The sequence below is a fragment of the Malurus melanocephalus genome, unplaced genomic scaffold, assembly GCF_030028575.1.
Source record: "Malurus melanocephalus ecotype Western Australia unplaced genomic scaffold, MMel_1.1 scaffold_150, whole genome shotgun sequence".
NCBI classification, from domain to species: Eukaryota; Metazoa; Chordata; class Aves; order Passeriformes; family Maluridae; genus Malurus; species Malurus melanocephalus.
The window spans coordinates 388,791-409,390 of NW_026623382.1; the positions used below are offsets into that span (position 1 = coordinate 388,791).

The 20,600-nt window shown below is 38.4% G+C and overlaps 1 protein-coding gene across 4 annotated transcripts; it reads left to right on the forward strand.

Moving 5' to 3' along the window:
• The first annotated feature begins 77 nt into the window (after nucleotides 1-77).
• TMEM196 (transmembrane protein 196) lies at nucleotides 78-19,255 on the forward strand. 4 transcript variants are annotated; one of them, XM_057371608.1, is made up of 5 exons: nucleotides 78-375; nucleotides 12,128-12,184; nucleotides 13,999-14,253; nucleotides 16,047-16,120; nucleotides 18,429-18,462. In XM_057371608.1, the coding sequence occupies exons 1-5, from the start codon at nucleotides 211-213 to the stop codon at nucleotides 18,433-18,435; spliced, it is 558 nt and encodes a 185-aa protein (XP_057227591.1). In that variant the 5' UTR covers nucleotides 78-210; the 3' UTR covers nucleotides 18,436-18,462. The 4 variants fall into 4 exon arrangements, with proteins under 4 accessions (XP_057227591.1, XP_057227593.1, XP_057227592.1 ...); XM_057371610.1 differs by having other exon boundaries at nucleotides 78-357; XM_057371609.1 differs by lacking the exon at nucleotides 16,047-16,120 and having other exon boundaries at nucleotides 18,429-19,255.
• The last annotated feature ends 1,345 nt before the right edge of the window (nucleotides 19,256-20,600 follow it).

Sequence of the window (20,600 nt, forward strand, 5' to 3'; positions counted from 1 at the left end):
GCGGCGCTGCCTGTGCGGGGCCCGCTGGGGCCGCCCCGCCGTCCCTCGGCAGCGCCCGCCGGCCGCGGATGAGCCGCTCCGCCCCGGCTGCCGGCGAAGGAAGAAAAGTTTGGGGGCGACTTAGGGCCGAGGGAGCGCCGGAGGAGGAGGAGGAGGAGAARGATGCGCGGTTTCCCCGGCTGATCGGGAAGGAAGGATGACCGAGGGAGGATGTGCACCAGCAGCCAGATCATCGGGAGCCTCCTGGTGCTCTCCGTGCTGGAGATAGGGTTAGGGGTGTCCAGCGTGGCCGTGGGGGCGGTCAGTTTCAGCCTGGTCCTCACAGAGCAAAAGCCTCAGCTGGGAGACTCTTCTCCGGTATGGAGCGGGGTGTGTGTACGTTAGCCATTTCACTCTCTTTAACTCTTTATGGTGATGATCAGACCGTGCGAAGGCATCCCCTTGTCCCTTCCCTTCCCTCCCTCCCGCGAATGCATGTTGCTGCGACCTCGCCGGGTCCATTTCCGATGTGCTTGGGGTACGGTCTGGAGAGTCGTGGGGCCAGGGGGAGGCACGGCGGGGACAGATGTAAGTGTATGTGGGTTGGGGGAAGATCCCTTCTTTCTCTCTCCTTTCCGTTTTTCGATCTTGCCGTGAACAATTGAACTTTCTCTGAACCCCTTCTCACACCTGRGAAAGCCCGATGCTTCCCGTGGAACCCGGGCCATAGCTTACGGTCTTTAAATTAACTGCGAGTTTTGATTTTTAAAAAGACCAGTCCATGTCCACGATGAAGGGACTGTCAAAAGGGGCTTTAAATTAATGTCAAAGRTATGCCAGCTGAGTCCTGAGCTTCTGAAGGAAAAATAGAGGCATTGGGAAGGAGATGGAGAAAGATTTTCTCATAATGTGGGGATGCTGAGCTTCTTGCAAAATGAACAGAAAAAAWTGAAAACACAGTAATGGGTTAATAGAAGTAGCACGCTCATATCACAGACCGTATCTCACTTCTCAGAAATATTTCTTATTTTTCAGTTTGAGATGTAAATTTTCYTCCAAATGGTTATTTAGATTTATTAAACAAAGGATAGGAAATATTGAATATTTAGTCTAAACATGAGTGGGCATTTTTGAAGTCCAAAGCTGGTTTTGACCAGCTTGTATTGTACAGCAATATTTCTAAAAGGATTGTCTGCTTTGCTTCAGATAACATGATAAATGCAAAACACTCTTGGTATTCACCAGCATAACCTCCTCCAATTTATAGATTCATTCAGACAAAGTGCATCATGTAATAGTCTCACTGTCAATAATGATTAATTATTGACAACAGTGATAAATATTTTTGGCAGTATATAAACACACATATAATTCTGCACTGCAGAGCAGGTAGGCAAGAAATGAAAATGAAGACCAGATCAGACAGTGGCCAACAGGTATGATATTATCAAAATCACTTCAAAAAGGGAGGTTTCTGATCACTGCTGATGAAGAAAAGAATGCTTAAAACCATGTGTCTATCTGAAGATTTGATGGCAAAGGACAATTTCCTGGGTTTCACTGAAGTCAGAGAGCTTTGATCAGTCAGTGAGATCAGTATTTTATGCAGTGATTGCATTTTGTGACAATGCTATCACAGCTGATATCATTTCATGACGATGCACATTTCCTGCATAACTGCCTCATTCATTTTTATGCTTTCTGTTAGCCCAGAGTTTGTACTAGGCACAGATTAAGATTCTGTTATATTTGATGTTAGTTCCTAAGACCTTATAATTGTAGAAGGAGACAGATACAGCATAGAAGAGTGAAAGCAAGTGTGAAGAAACAACAAACCAAAATTGAGTGGTATAACAGGTGGTTGCAGTATAGCACACCAGCAATGTGGCTGATTTCGAGCTGTTCATAGTCAGAGTTTTAGAGTGCAATAAGACAGAGGACAATGAAGGGATTTTGCAGATGTTTATATGAAATTTTTCTCATATGTGAGTGCAGAGGCATGGAAGGTAACCCAAAGGGACTTGTTTGCAAATATAACAAGTGGGCAAAGGGTGCCCACAACCAGAGTCAGCAGAGGCTGGCATCAAGTGCTAGGAACTGAGCAAAAACCGCAGGTTAAATAGGCAGAGAGAGGCCTCAAAGAAAGTAGAAGCAAAAAACTTATGCTTCATGTAGCAGAGGAAATGAGAAATCAAAGTGATGTGCTGAGTGGGGTGACATGTTTCTAAAGACTGACTTACTTGAACTAGAGATCTGTGGTCTAAATTGTCACCATTATAATACTGTCATTGTACTACTCCAGCAGTTCAAACTGTGGTTGCATTCTTCTGACTAGAGGACTAGTAGATAGGGCAGGCCAAGATATGACCAGAGATTTATCATCCTCCAAGGATGCTTAGAGCTGTGGGCAACTAGTTTCAAATTTAAACAACTGGAAAAATGTTTTTYGAAAATCCTCAGGATTGTCCTGTTGCAGAAGTGGCATGAGCTTCCTTTCTGGTCACTGGATCTTACACTGAGCTCATGTTGCCTGTATTAAAAAATGCATCTTGMATAAAGTATTTTTTTTTCCGATTCACACTCTTAAATCAGGGTTTTCCTTTGAGAAATGAATAGTAAGGGAAAGAAGGGGACATTAAAGGAAAAACAAATTCTTTGACATATTAGTATACAAAACACTTGAGTTGAACAGCGTCATTCCTCCTGTTGCAATTTACTTGGAAATACACAGAAAACCTTTGACCCTGTTCTATCCTTCTATGTGGGTGGAACTCAGCAGAGACCCAAGTTCATAAGGAAGTAGATGAAGATAGCATCACCATGGAAACCTTAACCTGAATTCCTAAAATCTGGGCATCTTAAAAATCATGCACGTTCTATCTTCTATWCTTGCCTCCCTATGATGCTTTGCACTTGAGAAACATTAGTTTTTCTTTTAAAAGAGCTGCTCTTATTGTTCACTGCCTCCATTCAGACAGATGATTTACTAACAAACTTATTTTAAACCATGTGAATTCCATCCATAGGATTATGGAAGAAGTGAAGTTAAGCATGGGCTGAAGTGCCCTGATCATTGAACTATGTACAAGCAAGCCAGGGAAAGTAGAGTACACCAAAATTAAGAAATTGAAAGCCTCAGCAATGTCTGTACCAAAAAACGCATAAAAAAGGGGGAAAAAGTTTCAAATCTGTTGTTCTCATTGGAGTTGGATTCCATTAAGATAGTACAAGTTGTTTAAAAAGGAGACAAAACAAAACAAGTGAAGGTGTGACTGTCTTCKCAAATTATCTGGAGCATGTGGAGACAACTATCCAGTTTACATCATCACCAATCTGTTCTTTTTTAAATAGGCCATGGCTGTTAAATTGCAAAAAAAAAAAAAAAAAACCAAAAAAAAAAAACCCCAAAAAAAAACCCAACCAAAAAACTAACAATCCCACAATAAAAACAGTCCCAAATACCCTAAAGTGCACACATTGTTGATTTCTGAATTTGCTTTGTTTGTTATGTTTGTATTGGGATAAAGTATTCTACAGGCTGTAATCAGTGTCTCCCAGATTTCTTTGTTTCCCAGAAACTGAGGGATATTTCTGAAATGCACCATTCCAATTTACTTATCTGACGTACTATAGAAACCATTCAACCAATGAGAACACTGAACCACTAACAATAACTTAGTAAGAATGACAGCATCCATAGCAAGGGCTTTTACACAAACAACAAAAATCAGGAGATAATCAACCAAGAAGTATTCACAGATTTTTTTTTTTAAATGATCACATACTTGCCCATCTATATTTAGAACATAGTGGTTGCATCACTATCACTCTGAGTAGTGACTAGATATTCACACACRTGTGTGTGTATGGCTGTAACCATCATTTATTCTGCAGTGGTGAATAAATCCTTGCTGTAAATGAGACTCCCTTGGAGAGAGAGAATGAGAGACAAAAGCCACATCTTTAGTAAAATGTGCCATCTATCTTCATACGCAAGAGTGATACCCGATGATTCACTTATGGCTATGCCACTAAAGAGTAATTGTTTCTTCCCTTCTAAAGRCAAATAGCTGAATGTATTTGAGAGATAGGCACTTTCTGTATGTTGGTCTGTTTGTCTGTCTGTAGATAGAGGCAGAGCTATTGTTCCCATGATTTGTGATTTTATCACCGTGGAATTCTGCCTGCCCATTAAAAATCTGCATTTGGCTACAGAAATTAGTTCCAAGTTGGCACTTGAAATATTTAATTGAAATGACTTTTTTTGCCCCCAAGATTTGAAGGAGAAGAAAAAGTGTCACTCTATATGGACTCTTCCAGAGCAAGAAAATCTTTTTAGACTGTTAAATCAATGTTGGTGGCCTAAAACTTTAAAACACTAAATTTTACATCTAGATTTTGCTGTTGCCAAGTTTCCTTTGGAAAGAACAGTCAAACTATTTTTTTTTTCCAAAATAGCACTAAGAAATTCACATTATTGTTTAGCATGCAGACAAAATGCAGATGTGATCCTACTTTATTTTAACATATGCATTGCATTTTCATCAAACTGACCGTATTTCTGTCTGGCTCCTGCTCGTGATGAAATGAATCACAGGACTTTCAGTGAGTTCAGTGGGAGCTGGAAAGAGTTCTGTACCTATAGATGAGGAAGGACATACCAAGGGTGGAAGCTTCTTGCCTTGCATAGAGCCAGGACAATTCACTAAATTCAGCTGAAGTCTTTCAGTAGGTTTTCTTCGTCATTCAGAGACTCCAGAGGCACAAACCAACCTGGAATATGGTCTATCTAGTTCCTGGGTTGTATTTAGAGGATTTGTTGAATATAGACTGACTTAAGCATATGCTTAAATGTTTTMCTAAGATAAGATTTTAGTTCACCTGCAGGGAATAATCTTTCTTTTATTACCTTTTTGAGATATAAGTAGACGTACTCTAAACCAAATACTTGATACAAAAYGAACAGAAAGCATTGTTTTTGTTTGTTATTCTGATAGCATCTAGACAAACAAAAAGTAAATATTRTTGTTTTGTGCTGAGAATTTACGTGTTTTCAAAGATGGTTGGAGGTTTTTTGAATCACTAATTTCACGTAGACTTTCAGATTCAGAAACACATTTCTATTATTTCCTCGATTGTTTCTAAAAACCATTTCCATTTTTAAAGCATCTCTTCAGGCCTATTACCAGATGAGTGGAAACACTAATCATAGGGACTGTGATGGAATTTAAACTGTTTGCAGTTTAAATATGGCATGGATCAGTGGGAATTGTAGAAGCACCAGGACTAATAAGATTATATGTGTTTTAACACTATGTCTCAGTTAAAACRGTCTTCCCTCTCAGAATGATGGATTTGGTGGGACAAGGTTGGGTTGTGGTAGAGTTGGGTTGTGGCAATGCTGTTGTTTCTGGTTCTGTGTCTGGATGACTTTCAGCCAGCTAGACATTCCTGTCTTYACAACCTCTTCATGGGACAACATCATTAGAAATTTCCATCCTCTTTCTGCAAAGATTGTTGTGTTTCTCTGTGGAGACAATGGGCAAATCTAGTACCTAGGCTTGATCCTCTTGCATGTTGTAATTTTTATTTAGTTTGATGTCTTTGTTTTCATGAGTAGATTCTATGCCCTCTATGCCCTTTATGCCTGCCTCCTTTTTCTGAAATACTGCTTTGAAGAAGAGTTACGATTAGAGATATCTCTTGTTAGTTCATCCATTAGGGATTTTAGCTTTTTTTCTCAATTGGATGGAATTTAAACAACATTATTAAATAGCATCTTTCTTTCTTTGCATTATTTTCACTTCAAATTCCTGCTTATTCTCTTGGAAGTCACATGTCCAGCTTTAGTGTAACACACAGATTTTTCTAGTTTATTACTTGACAAGGGTAGATAAAAGTGAAGCTGTTGAACCTATTTTGATGGTTTACTCTTCCAAGTATAACATCATTTGAATAGGTATGATACACTTGCATTTTCACTGTGTTATATTCCATTTTGGAATAATTTCCCTTCCCCTGTTTCATCAGATACATATGGATGATCCAAAATGATGGAGGACTTTCCATGGACTGTATAGAGTTTAGTTGTCTTTGTTGTCATGAACAATGACSAGGGATCAAGCTGTCCTTATAGTCAATAAGTTTTCTCTACTATTTTGTTCAGCCTGTGTTCAGGACATTTTTCCATGTGCAGTTTTCATTTTTTCAAGGGAATTACACTCACCATTGCTTTTGCCTCTTCAAAACAGAAGACAGAAAGGTTTCTTAGCTTCAATATATAAAATAAAAATAGTTCCTTTTCTTCTGTGTGGTGGAAAGCAACAAATCTTTGGCTTCCTGCAGATGTAACTAAAACTGAATCTTTTTTTTCAGACTACCAGGGAGAAAGTACCCATTTTCCAGAAGAAAGTGAAAGAAGCCAAGTTTTTTGTTCCAGAAAATATGAAATAGGGATGGATCCAAACCACAGAACTTGAMTATAAATTGAGATTTTAGCCTTCTTACCAAAATTTATGAGGTTTTGGATGTGAGGYTTTGTTTCAAGGCAATATTGAATATAAAGTAAATTAAAGCAGTCTCAAATAAACATTCCCCTTTTCTGGGAAGTCTTTGGGGTTTTTTCCAAAGTTCAACAGATAAAAAGAGAGGTATTCCAATATATATATGTAACATTAGCTGTATAGGTACAGCTGCAGTGTGAATGAAAAAAACTCCACAGACAGACACTACTACATCACCTTGCAGTCACACTGGTGCTATCACAGCAACTCTGACTCTGGTAGGTCCATGATGAATCATCACTGAAAGAGGGGCTGAGGCACTCAGTCTCTAAGTAGCTTTTGTGCTTTGTAGTATCTTGCTTTGGATTTTTTACCATTCATCCAAGAGTGGTTATGCCCTTGTCTATTACTGGATGAGACATTCCCATAAAATCAAGGATTATAGAATCATACAATAAGGGTTAGAAGGGACCTTAAAGATCATCTAGTCCCAAATGTCTTTGCCATGGGTGGGACACCTCCTACAGGATCAGGTTGCTTAAGGCCTTGTTCAATCTGGCCTTGAACATTGCCAGGGTTGGGTCATCCACAGCCTCTCTGGGCAACCTGTTCCAGTTCCTCATCACCCTCTCAGTAATGAATTACTTCCTAATACCTAGTGTAAATTTCCCCTCTTCCAGTTACCTCGTTACTCCTTGTCCTGTTAGCACAGTTCCTGATGAAGAGTCCCTCTCCAGCTTCCCAGATATTGGAAAGTTTCTATGAAATCTCCACACAAACCCAATGATCTTTGTGGGTCCCTTCCGACTCAGAATATTCTGTCAATCATCTGTGAATCTCTGAACCTTCTCTTCTCCAGGACAAACAGCCCAAACTTTCTTAGCCTGCCTTCTTAGGGGAGGTTCTCCAGCCCTCTTACCAACTTTCTGGCCCTGCTCTGGACTTGCACCAACAGTTTAAACACATGACTTCTCTGCCAGTCTTGACATGAAACATTGTGAATATATAAGGTATAAATAAATCTGCAACCACAAGTAATCCTTGGTTTCCCAGATCAATAGGGACTGTTTGTAACTGATGATCTATGTAGGTTTTTAAGTGACCTTTTGAATCTTCTAGCATTTTATGTTTTGGTTCGTTTTTTTTTTTTTTTCCCTTATGAATAATAATTAAAATATAAGTCCAACAATGAGACATCTGTTTAAAAAAGTTCCAGCTGAAGGTCCTACTATGGCTTTCAGGGCATTTTGTAGGGCTTAYTAGTTTGGCTCAATCTTAATAAATGTTTTTGCCTTATTCTCTGCATGATTTGGGAACACTTCAACAATTGAGCATTCTTTACAAGGAGCTTATTTCCAGTGATATATTCTTTTTCCAATCCTGATTTACTGCATTTTCAGTATATAAGTCTGTTTACCTAACTTATCTCAGGAGTGGCATGCTAGAAAATATAATTACATTTAAAGAGTCTATGAAACTGGTTGGTAAAAACTGATTAAGAATAATCAGTGATCAAGTAGAAAGGAGCAAGTCCTCACCATGACAGTTCTAGTTAGTCAAGGGTAAACAGTAGTCCGGGGTAGCTCAACAGTTAAAAAGTTTTACTGTTTTACTGTTTTACTGTTATGACATATTGACCTGAAGTCTTTCAGGATAGCCAAGAACAGAGAGAGAGCATCAAGACAACAGAGCCCCTGATGGCTGCATTCCAGTTGGCATTATTATAAAATAGAAGATTCTAAGTAAAAGACATTCTCAATCTGATTTTTACTAGCATGCTTTTTCTTGTACAAAGAGCTAGTGTAATTTCTCCCATCCATTTTTCACTACTGCTGATCACGACATTGAGATATCAAAAATTTTACAAGAAATTTCTATAGCACCACCAAAAGAAAAATCCTAAGTGTCTATGCTATGAGAAAGCAGAGAATAGAGTTCAATCACATAATGTCCCACCTTTCCAGAAGTCTCCATTCTGAGAAGCCTGGCTAAAGAAACTCTACATGAGCAGTGTACCTGAGCTGTGGGTATTACTAAGACTCTCTCCTAGAGCAGATTTCCACTGTTTCCAGAATCAGCCTTAGAAGAGAGTGGTAAACTTGGCTCATCATTTTCAAAGCTTTGCATGAGGTATAATTGCCTGACACTGTGGCTCAAATTCATCCATTGGTTTGAATTGCCAAATGCCTGCTGACATAAATAAATAACCATACTGAGTTTTGGGCAAGCYTTTTCTCTGTGAGTGCAATGCACTGTCATCTAAAGAAAAAAACCCAACCCAAATAACATTAATCCTTTGCTACTGCTCAAGTGCTTTTCTTCTAAAGTTTTTAACATATTCAGGCATTTGAGTGCATTTAGTTTCACAACTTGTTTATCTCAGCTATAGGGATTATAAAACTTTGTCATGACCTCAAGATAAAACAGAAGAATGTGGAGGAAGCACAAAAATCCCATTCCTCTGAGTTAGAATACAATGATTTCAGTTGATTCTCTTTTAGTTCTTTAGCTATGGAACATGTTATTCCTTGCCTATATGTATAAATATGGGAGACGTAGAGGGAGAAAAGACAGAGTATACGTGACACAATACAATATTATCATAAAGTTGCAGAATTTCTCAAGTTGGAAGTGACACATAAAAATCACAAAGCCTCTTGCAAGACTTCCTAACACAAACAACATGACTAAGAGCAGCATCCGGACTATTCCTTGACCTCTAACAGACTTGGTGCCATGATTCCTTTCCCGGGGAGCCCGTTCCAGTGACTGACCACCCTTAGCAAAGAACCTTCCTCTGATGAAACTTCACTCCATTTCCTTGTGCCCTAACATTGGTCATCAAAGAGAAGAGATCAGCAACTCTCCCTGCACTGCCTGCCTTGAGGATGGTGTAGATTCTGTGGAGGTCACCCCTCAGCCTTCYCTTCAAGCTGAACAAACCAAGCYRCTCCTTGTAAGTCTTGCCCTTGAGACCTTTCACCATCTGGATATGGTGACCCATATCCCATCACCATCCCATAGGCTTTTCACCCTATTAGTCTGGTGCTTTTCTTATACTGAGGCATCCAACCCAGCACACAGTGCTCATTGTGGAGCTGCACCAGAGCAGAGCAGAGCAGAACAGAACAGAACAGAACAGAACAGAACAGAACAGAACAGGACAATCACTTCCCTCAACCAGCTGGTGATGCTCTTCTTCATGTATCCCAGGTTTGCCTTTTTTGCTGTCAGGGCACTGCTGACTCACATTCAACTTGTCATCAAGCCAGACCCCCAGGTCTCTTTCCATGTGGCTGCTTTCCAATCCCTTGTCCCCCAACATTTATGTATAACCAGGATTAGGCTGTCCTAGGTGCAGAATCTGGCACTTGCTCTCACATGGTTGGTGGCTGCCTCTGTAAGGCCTCTCTACACTTAACAGGGTCCATGGTATGTCCTAGTTCAGTATCATTAGCAAGCCTAATGTACATCTACCTCTTGCATCCAGATCTTTACTACTGGTAGTCAGATACTTTAAATGGAATAGTCACCCCTTGTTTTGAGAAGCCAGTACCTTAGAGCTCGTAGATTAGCTTCATTGACTCAAACTGGAGCAGAATTAGAGCATTCTTGAAAAAATTGGTGACCTGCTCTTTCACACTCTTTCAGTCTCAAAGGTAAATTATCAAACCCACAGTTTTTAACATAAGTTAGCAAGTTAAAACTATCTATGGTGGTATCTTCCAACACTCATTAATTTTTCTATATACAAAAATTTCCTTTCAATCCTATTCAATCACTACAGAGAGAAATTATAATATTAATCCACTTTATCAAGTCTGACTGAATCGAACTCAATTACAAAGCTGTCTTCAACAAATGTCATTTGAGGCTTCTGCATTTTGAGAAATACAAAACACAACATGTGAMAATCTGAAGCATGCCTTCATTTAATGGCAATCTGCAATTGCAGCACTGAGAGYGAAACCCCAAAACTTCATTGAAAGCCTGACTGAACACATACAAAATAGATATGATGAGTTGAAGTCGCCTCTGCCTATGGGAAAGGTGCAGCAGGATTATTGCCTCTGGTGATTTGTTTTGTTTTATTGTTATTCCAGTCAGTGAGTTCTAGTTGCAATTACCAGAGGTGTGTTCTGGTATGTCCTGAGCCATTTGGCACCATGGTCTGCATGACCCAGTCCTCTCCATAATCAGATTGCTATTGAATTCACATCCCATGCTTAGTATACAAATATACAAAAATTTATCCACTTTCATTGTGGGGAACTGATTTGATGGGTCTAACTCAGAGTAAAAGTACATGTCAAGGCTTATGCTTAGCTATATGTATGAACTSCTTCACTTAGAGGGAGATAAACTACGTAATAAAGCAACTCCTCAACTGAAATAGTGAAGTTGCAAAATTTTAGAGTGTAAATGAGATGTACCTGCAATATATTACCCAGACCCTGAATGCTGTATAGAAACGCTTAGGTTTTTGTTTTGTTTTGCTTAATTTTTTTTTGTTTTAATTTCTTATATAACAGCCATGTCTGTTTTGTGATTTAATCTAAATTAGGATCACCTTTTGCTAGAAATACCATCTCAGTGCAAAAAAGGATGTTGAAAATTCCAGTTTTAAAACTATAAAATTACTTCCCAGTAGAGGTTAGCTTTACTAAAAATAAGTATTTCTTATTATTTATTATAATTTATTGTTATTTCTTAATAAAGGAATTTATGAGATATCAAGGAACTCTTCTGAATGCATTGCTGATGCCTGGAGAAGGGCTTACTGCTTTCATACAGCTACTGTAGTTCCTACCATGACTGCTCCCTTGGGGATTACTCAGTGCTTTTCCTCATTAAACTTTTCTGTAGGAGGAAAAAGACATCAGAGGACATCACTGGTCTTTGACAGAGGTCACTATAAAGTATTACCATCTATTTTTATCAGCTGTTAGGCATTGTTTTGTTAATYAATTTTTGCCTAATTCTTGATGCTACAATTAGCAAATCAGTTTGTGTGTGGGAATGACACAAGAAAAAGTGCAGATGCCTTCATGCTATCTCTTGCAAATTGGGCTATCAAGAGTCTGAAACAGATCTTTCTGTATGCCCAGAGTAGTCACACCAACAGATGTACTCATATTTACACCTGCACCCACGGACCTGACTGAATTATATTCTTGCCCAGAGTTCCACTGTCTCGAAGACAGCAACCCATATGTGATCCTTCAGTGGTTCAGATGGTAGGATCAGGGCATTAAGTCCCTATGMTATGCTCAGAAATGGATGATTTGGATCACTCACTAGTGCCTTGCTAAACTTTTCTGAGAGAAAAACAAAACAGTAAAAAGGCATTTTTATGCTTGCAACACTGAAGTTTTTTTCCAACTTGTTTACCTAAGCAAAATTCAGATTTTCTTTCTTTTCTCATGAGTTATCATGGTCACTCTGACTTCTCATTTCAGTTTCTTATCAGATAAAAGTGTTTACGAATGAGCTATAACCTCCTGAAACATAAGGTTTGCAACAAAAAAGCTGACAACTGTAACCATAGCCTAGGCTGTGGTCACCACCCCAGCAACACAGCGGGATTTGAACTTTATACCTTGAATTATGAAGTAATTGTTTGTTTTGTTGGKTTTTTTTTGCAGTTTCTGCTTTGCGGCATATGTGGAATATTGTGTGCCAAAAAAAAATCTGGACTTGTTGTAAGTTTTTCCACTGCATCTATAACTCTTTAAGTATTTGAAAGGTTTACTTAYCTAATTTGAACTCTTTACTGGGGGGTCTCTGTATCTAAGTGTTTCTGATAAACAGTTTGAAATATTGCAAGTCAGCAACCCATAAAAAAGCAATCAGCACTTTGGAATAATCATAAAAAACAAGGCAGTTYTGAAATGGCCTAGGTAGGTCATGCTATTTAAGCCATACAACCCTCTTTACCCGTATCCGGATAAACTTTGATGGGAAACCACTTGACACAGATTTATGTCAAGTCAATAAATGGTTCTCAATAATGTCACTGGACTGTATCTTCTCTCCTTCAAAAAACAACACTGGGTTGCCATCTCACTAAGGCTGCTGACCAAGTCTGTTTCTAGATATCATAGCTGTTATATGTTTTAATAAGTTCGTTTAGCCATCTGAAATGTGTAAATTTTAAAGTGATGGAAGATGTCTTTTCCAAGTACAGTCATTTTATGACTGCAGCAAAATCGTGTTATTACTTGATAAGTCACAGCAGAACTTCATGTTAAAGACATGATCCTATTGAAAGTGATAATGMCAGTCTTAATTTTCTGCCAGCTTGATTATTCTGCCACATACAGATGGAAGTCACATAAAACCAGCATAAGTGTGATGGGAATCAAGAGTTCTCTCCAATTATTTTTTAGCAKCAATGAGTTAACCGAAACCGTGTTAAAATGACAGTCCCATTTCTTACAACATGAGTACCATAACCAGTTTCTAAAAGCCACCTATTCTGGAGGTCTCACGGAATAGTCACTTGCTAGTCGACTGCAATATAGATGCCACATTCCTGATGAAATTTTCATCCCAGTTGTGTACAGAAGTAGTCTTTAAGACTCCATACTTTTTTTTCTACCAAGTAGATAAGTATATATGTAAAGCCATATTGAGAAACATCAAAAGCCCATCTAGATCACCAYCTGAGAGGTCAGCAGTATTAAGAGAAGTGAATAAAACAATAATTTTGCGCTGTCTTCGTAATAAGTTCTATTGCTCCTGAATCATTTGTGGTCAAAGCATATCCTGAACCAGTGTAACATCTTTGTGATTAAAAGCAATAGGAGGTTCTTAAAAATGTCTCACTGACTGAAACCTGTTTCACAGCCTTCTAAAATTCCCAGAAATATTTTAATCAAGTTAAAATCAACCAAACTAACCAACCAATCAACCAAACATATAGTCACCAAACTGACCTTCTGTAGAGTAGCATCGCAGATTTCTTTGTTTTTTTTTTCTTCTTTGACCAGCACATTCACCTTGAACACTTTCAAAGACCCCACAAAAGCTGCAGAAAGCCTCCAATGTGCTGTCTGACTGCATGAAATATAATTGAGCAGGAGGCAGAGTCAGATGGCACACAAAGCAAGAGAGATGCACTACAAATACATGAGGCATTCACTCCTGAGGCTTGGTGATAAACTGCACAATAGAAAATTACARCACATTCTGTCACGTTACTGTTTTGCATGAACAGCTGGAAATCAGATTTGTGTTCTAACAGTCCTTCTTGTCAGGTTTTAACTTTACCTTCTCATTGTACCCAATCTTTTCTTACAYGCAACATCAATCTTAACTATTGTATACCAGAAGCTAATGTATACCCTTGGAGCAATGTGGGAGCTAAGGACATTAAAAACAAGTGTCTGTGTAGTGTTTTGCAGTCAATGATGCTATCAAAGAATTGAATTATTATTAGTCTCATATTTTATATGCATTAATCCGTCTCTGAAAAATATTACTGTGACATAACATCTCTTGTCTCTCCTGACAGATGATACTTTTTTCTGCCTGCTGCATCTGTGGACTGATTGGAGGAATCTTAAATTTTCAATTTCTTCGTGCTCTGACAAAGAAGTCATCTGCTCTCTATTCTTTGCATCTTGCCTCCATGTCCCTTGCATGTATTGGAATTGGTGGTTGCACCCTTTCTTCATGGCTCACTTGTCGGCTAGCCAGCTATGAACAAAGGCGAATGTTCTCAGAGAGGGAACATTCATTGCATCACTCCCATGAAATGGCAGAAAAAGTGAGTTGTGTGTCTTCCCTTATTTGTTCTACTTCTCCTGAAATGTTACTGTATGTGTTAACGTTTACAGTCACCGAGAGATGTATTMAGTTTTCAGTTTTATGTGAGAAAGACCTTCTGGAAAATGAAATGCTGCCATTCTGTGTAAGCTTTATTATGTTGCATTATATGGAGCTATTTTTAGGTACTGTATATTTGCAGTACATCCATTTCAATGAAGTACATCCATTTTCAACATAATTCCATTGTGTAGTTATTCAGGGGCTTAGCTGCTAAATATAGCAGTTCATAAATAATTGGAAGCCTTATTAATATGGGTTATCATGTACTGTACTGTGAGAAAAGCACAGAATGCTTTCTGTAACCACATCATTGCATGCTTCCAGGATTTAATCAATTTCTTCCTCTCCCAAGTACTCAGCTTATAAATTAGGTTATTTAAACAAGAAAGTCACAGTTCACAAACCTAGATGAGTAAACGTAAGCATATAAAGGCATATTTAGACACCTAAATGAAACTGATCTCATTTTCAGCAGCATTGAACATTTACTTCCTTTCTCTATTAAAAGGAAGCCTACCAAGGTGYATAGGAACATACTTAGGTGCTGAAACTGAATCTCCCAAAGCTGAGCACATAGAATGAAAATAATTGAGTGGAATTCTTGAAATCATTCCCATGATTTTATAGATCTGAATAACATTTGAGGAGTTAGTTTGCTGTAACCCTGTGCTTTACATTTGGACTTAATATCCAAAGCTTTTCAGTTGACAAATTAGCAGAAAAAAGAGCAAAATTCAAGAGGATTGCCCACCCAAACCTCCACATTGCATTACTGTTAAGTTCAAGAGGCTGTTCTCTACTGAGCCCTCTGAAYAGCAGAGCAAGGTTTAGTTCATTCAGACTGTGGAAAACATGATATAACAGTTAAAAATGACTCATCACTATTCTTTGTTTTTTTAACTGAGATGAGATTCCAAGTAGAATTACAGACTGAATTCACCTTAGATGATGTTTGAAATGTGTTTTTAAAAGAATATTTGAAACATTAAAAAAAGATTATATTTTAAATGCTTTAAAAAGTTAAATATCAGAGGTTACAACAGTAACATAAAGCAGGGTGATAAAATCAAGAGAAGAGATAGATTTGTCCAYCTCATTGTAAAATGAAGAAGAATCCTCATGAGCTGTTAGGCAAATGTAATCACGGTCTTGCAGATGGAAGGCTTAGATCTTGACTTTCAGATAGGTTCTGCCTCAACAAGGACAAAGATGACAGAAGAGAGGGAGAGGAAAAAGAAAGAAAAACCTTTCAAAATAAAAACCCTAACAATGTGGGATGAAGATGACCATGTAACAGTTCGCTGTCTGTTTTCCTGCCCTGTTGGCCTATTGAGCTTTTTGACACTTAGCAGAGAGGACTGCCMGGTGTCCACTTWTCCTGGGTGAAGGGCCAYGATGCACGTGCAGAGCAACCCTATKRCACCCCACTGATGGCAGATGTCCTGCTGTAGGGCAAAGTATGCATGTRCAGGTAGCCTGACTTGGGACTCCTTAGACCCACAGACTGCCTGGTGCTGGCAGGGTTGAGTACAWTAGCTCACAGCATGCCCCTAAAAAACAATGAAGTCTTCTTTAAAACTTACATTAGACTCTCATTTAAAAAATAGCTTAAGAGTGGTTTATTTATAAGAYTATATTGTATATTTATACTGATATACAGTAATATAGACATGTACTGCATGTGCATTTGTTTGTGCTATATTTATTGTATAATTGTTATATTTATATTAGAGATTGAGGGGTATTGAAATAACCGACCTGCCCAGCTGTCCGGTGATTCCCCCGACACCAGAGTTACCTCCAAGGTACGCTGAACACTAGGGAGCTACCATGGTGTTATGTCACTTCAGGAAGGGCCACCTCTACGAGGAAGTCACAGTTTCAGCTAATCAAAGTTGGCTGATGCTGTGATGTCACTCTGAGGCGGGAATGGTGCTTCCAGGTAGTGACATAACTCTACGTGGTGAATGCTGCAATCTGGAAGTAAGTTRAGTATTTAAAATATTCACCCTAGTTATAGGCATCCAAATACCCTTATTTGGATGTGAYCACCATTGATTCACTCTGCTTCTAATTTGTGTGCTCCTTCATTCCCTGAATTCAGCAACATTTTTCTTTTTTCAATTAACTTTTTTAAAAAAATAGAAATATTGGGGAAAATAAATGGTTTTGATATTTTCTGTAATTATGGTGATTCAAATAGCTGATGTCTGCAGAGGACTCAAATGATGAAGCTGAAAAAGAAAACTGACACTCACTCATGAGTAGCTTTATGACAGACCATTGCTACCAAAATGTGTCTGACAGATAGTTACTATTAAATGGCTTTGGTATTCTCGGTCCCATTCCCAGCTAACAGATATCTTCAGAATAGATCCAAAAAAGGCTTTAGCACCCACAAATAAGCAAAATATAGTGCCTTGTTTCAGAGCAGACAACCCCCAAACTAAGATCCATAGTCCAGTGTCAGGATGGACTCTTCAATGTATGAGGAGGATAAGGCACAATATAAAAACATCCAACACCATCATCTGCAAATGGATTCCTGGGTGGTAGAAAATATTCAAATTAGTTTCAAGCTTGATTTTCTCTGAAGCTTATGCTTGATTCAGGAGTATAAATTGGCAAGGCTACTTGGTTTGATGACCCTAAGCTTACTTTGTAGAGATCAATAGAACATGCCTTCTTTCAAAAACTGTAGAGGGAACAATTAAATATTGTGATTTACTTTAAAATGTAGCTGGTAACACCTGAAAAGGAGGCATCAGTGCTTTTTAATGCTATGTAAAACTCTGAGTTCTGGTCTCTGCTTCCCAAATATTGTGTATTAAAAGCAGAGGGAGGAAGAGTAAGACTGGTAATAAAGACCAGGTTGTATAATTTTCTTCTCTTTACCACAAATCTCAGGTACTATGCTATATACTTGGGCTCTTTCTTCCTGTCTTTTTTTCTCTCTCTCTGTCTAGCCCACTGAATTTTGCTTCAGTTTTTTTTATAGAAGCTTCCACAGGAAGGGGTCAAATCCCTTTTATTCCACATTTTCTCCAAGAGTACCTAGGAGGAAGAAGAGGTGAATTTAATCTTTCCACATAGAGAAGAGCCTCTGGTCATTATGCAGCCATTTTAGAACTATTCCAACAGTAGCACCCCCACCTCATCTGCCTGAATTTTTTAAATAGCCCAAGCTGCATTTTTACGTGAGCCCATTCCTCTTGGCRTAGCTGAATGTTCTCTGTCATTGGACACAGGCAGCAGATCAYTTGTTTCTGCATCCAGATTCAATTTGGTATGAAATAGTCTTGGGACTCCTCAGCATGAAGTAATTCTGATCATTAGCTCAATGTGGCTTTGCAGACTTGAAGATCAGGGAACTGTTTAAATAATGCAGCCATCTCTATGCTTAGACAGCTGCTAAGGGGGTATTGTTTGGATTTTAATTTAAGAATTAGAAAATCTATCTCTGAACAAATCTTGGTTTGGGTGCTTTAGGATTCTGACTCATGAGGCGGTCAGCTTACTCTGGGATGACTCACCTGCCACTGGAGAAGCAATCCCTGAACTGCTAAAAATTGTATACTGGCATATTAAGGGAAAACTAAAATCAGTCCCATCCCAAGGGAAAGCAAGCAGTTAAACGCCTCAGATCCTGTTTGGATCTAGTCCTACTTCCCAAATRTCTATTTCAGCAAGCATTGAATGGCATCTGTTTGCAGCATGTCAGCACAGATAGAGGTTTGAATGGAAACAGAGWCTTAACTACCATTTCGTTCTTTTGTAGATCAGCACACAAGCTTGAGTTGATGCAATTTCAAAGGACAACGTCACAAACTTGTACAGATGCCATCAATGCTGTATATGTGGTCTGAGTGTAATGTCCAAATCAATCATTATCTATGATTCTATCACCTTTCAAATACACTTAATTTATGTAGGCAGAAATCTGTTTTGTTTTTTTTTTTAAATGAGATGTATCAAGCTAAATAAAAATGTAAACTGTTTCTGAATGTTTTAAATTCAGCATTTGTTAAAATTTCATCATAACCTTAGATAACTGAATTTTGAACACCTTACAGTAATTCTAATTTTAATTAATGTTTTCTATTCTTGTTCTAGGAAATGACAGACAACCTAAGCAATGGTGGCCCACATCTGATTTATAATGGAAGTGTATATTAAGAAATTTTTAAAAGTTCCATGGAAGGAAGTGGTTTTAGAAWTTTCTTCAGGAAAAAAAATAGACTCCAAGGAATTAAGAAAATGAAACTRTCTTAGCTTTTATGGCTCAAAGGTCGCAACTGCAGACCGGCRCAGTTGCAATTCCCTTTTAGAACCATGTTCAAAATTTGTCTCCTAAASATTTTGCGGATATACAATATTTATTCACTTCCTGGCTACTCTCTTTCAGTTTTTTGTCTGAATAATCTTTCTGAAKTGTGATAGTATTTGAAATAGACTTCTCAAGACTCTTATTCTCATGAAGACTCAAAAATCAGAAAAAAAACCCCAAAATGAACTGCATTTAGCCCACTCAAAGGAGAAGGCAGAGGAAGAATGGCTCGGGGGAATCTTTTTCTCCTCTCCACTTAGCAGCATCTGGTGTACGGTGGCTTCAGATCATGGCATGGTACAGCAACACATCTGCACAGTCCCTCTCTACACATTTTGAATGCATCCTGCCTCAGTTTTCCCAGTAGATCATATCAAAAGAGAGAGCAAACTCCTCTTCCAAAAAGCTTCCATTTCACATCCAGAGTGTAAATGAACAGTGTGCTGAAAACAACACCAATGTCTTTGTTTTGAAAGACAGAATGCTCTAAGAATGCCATAAATCAAAACCTCAATAATGCCTTGTTGTAAAGAAATTGTAAATATTTCCAATTTGTGAATGAAGTATATTTCGTAATTTGTTCATAAAAGATGACAAATAAAATGAAATCTAAACCAGAGGTTTTAGAGATATCTTTTGGGTTTTTTCTTGTTGGAACGATCTTGCAAAGCTGAACTGTCATACTTACAGTTTAGCACAATATGTTGAAAAGTTTCTAAAACAGTGAAGCATGGTCAGAAAGGAGAAAAATGGAGGCTGAACAGAGTCACGGTCAAAAACAGAATTTACTGGCAATTCTCCACACCCACAACAGAGTTTGGGGTATGCTGAAGCAGCAGGTATATTAAGGCAGCAGATTTAACTGACCCCAGACTTTATTGTAGGACCCACTGGTTCATATAGCCATGAGAAATGGAAYAAATGATCTGTAACAGAACATTTACAGCATAATATTAATAGTAAACATTCATATACACTGACTCATAGGTTACATAGTCTATGACTTTGCTGTATTGCCCAGCACATCAACATGAGTTTGATATGTGGGTTTCACTGATGACTGGCAACATTTGGTGATTCATACCCATGTTMCCAGACAGGTATGAACAGAACCTTATTACAGTTCAAACCATGCCATAAAAACCTCTATAAATTACATTAAACTGTTTGATTAATCTACACCATATAAAATAATCTTTAAACCAACTATCTTAGAATTTCTGAAGTGCATAAAGCAGTTTCCCATCTAATTACAACACGGGGAACATCTTCACTGCAATTTCCTTAAACTCCATGCTAATTAGTTGGATGGCTAAGCTTATAATGCTTCTCTTCACGTCCTTACTGTCCCAAAGAGCTTTTGAATTTTCTCAGAGGCCCTGATATATGAGCATTTATTACACACCTTAGAAATTTCTAATGAGACTGTTGAGGTTCATAAAGAATACAGACTGTTGTAGCAAAATAACCAGATGTTAAGGCATCTCTGCTCAAGGAGGTGCTCCCCTTTCCAGGTACTACCAGTCTTTAAACTGTCTCCTTCACTGCATTACAGGTTGATTGTGCTCTTTAGAGGTGCCATTGTGCCTTCAGTTTGATCCTCTTCTTCCTTTGCAGCAGGAAGCATGAGATATATCTGTCCCCAGTATGTGCTCCTTATGGGAGCATTTTTGCTGCAACTCTGAACACAACCTGTCAAGGCATGACCGTGGTATAAATGGGTGCAGAGATTCATATATGTTGAAAGATGCACACTGAACATACAACCTGAGGAGATGGTTCTGTAAGATTCCTTTCCTCATTGCCTCAGAAAAAAGTATGTACAAGTGACTTTCAAATCACATCAAACCAAGAGTAAATTTAAAAATTACTCAAAAATCCACCTTGGAACCACCTGGCTGAGGTTCATCACTAGTTCCATAGCACAACTGTAAAATCTGGTTCACCAGATTCTCTTG

What these genes read in the sequence shown, in the direction of transcription:
- TMEM196 (XM_057371608.1), top strand. Translation starts at nt 211, where the DNA reads ATGTGCACCAGCAGCCAGATCATCGGGAGCCTCCTGGTGCTCTCCGTG. An exon ending in CGGTATGGAGCGGGGTGTGT is followed by an intron (nt 376 to 12,127) that starts GTACGTTAGCCA and finishes TTTTTTTTGCAG; the next exon opens with TTTCTGCTTTGCGGCATATG. An exon ending in CCCATGAAATGGCAGAAAAA is followed by an intron (nt 14,254 to 16,046) that starts GTGAGTTGTGTG and finishes TATTTATATTAG; the next exon opens with AGATTGAGGGGTATTGAAAT.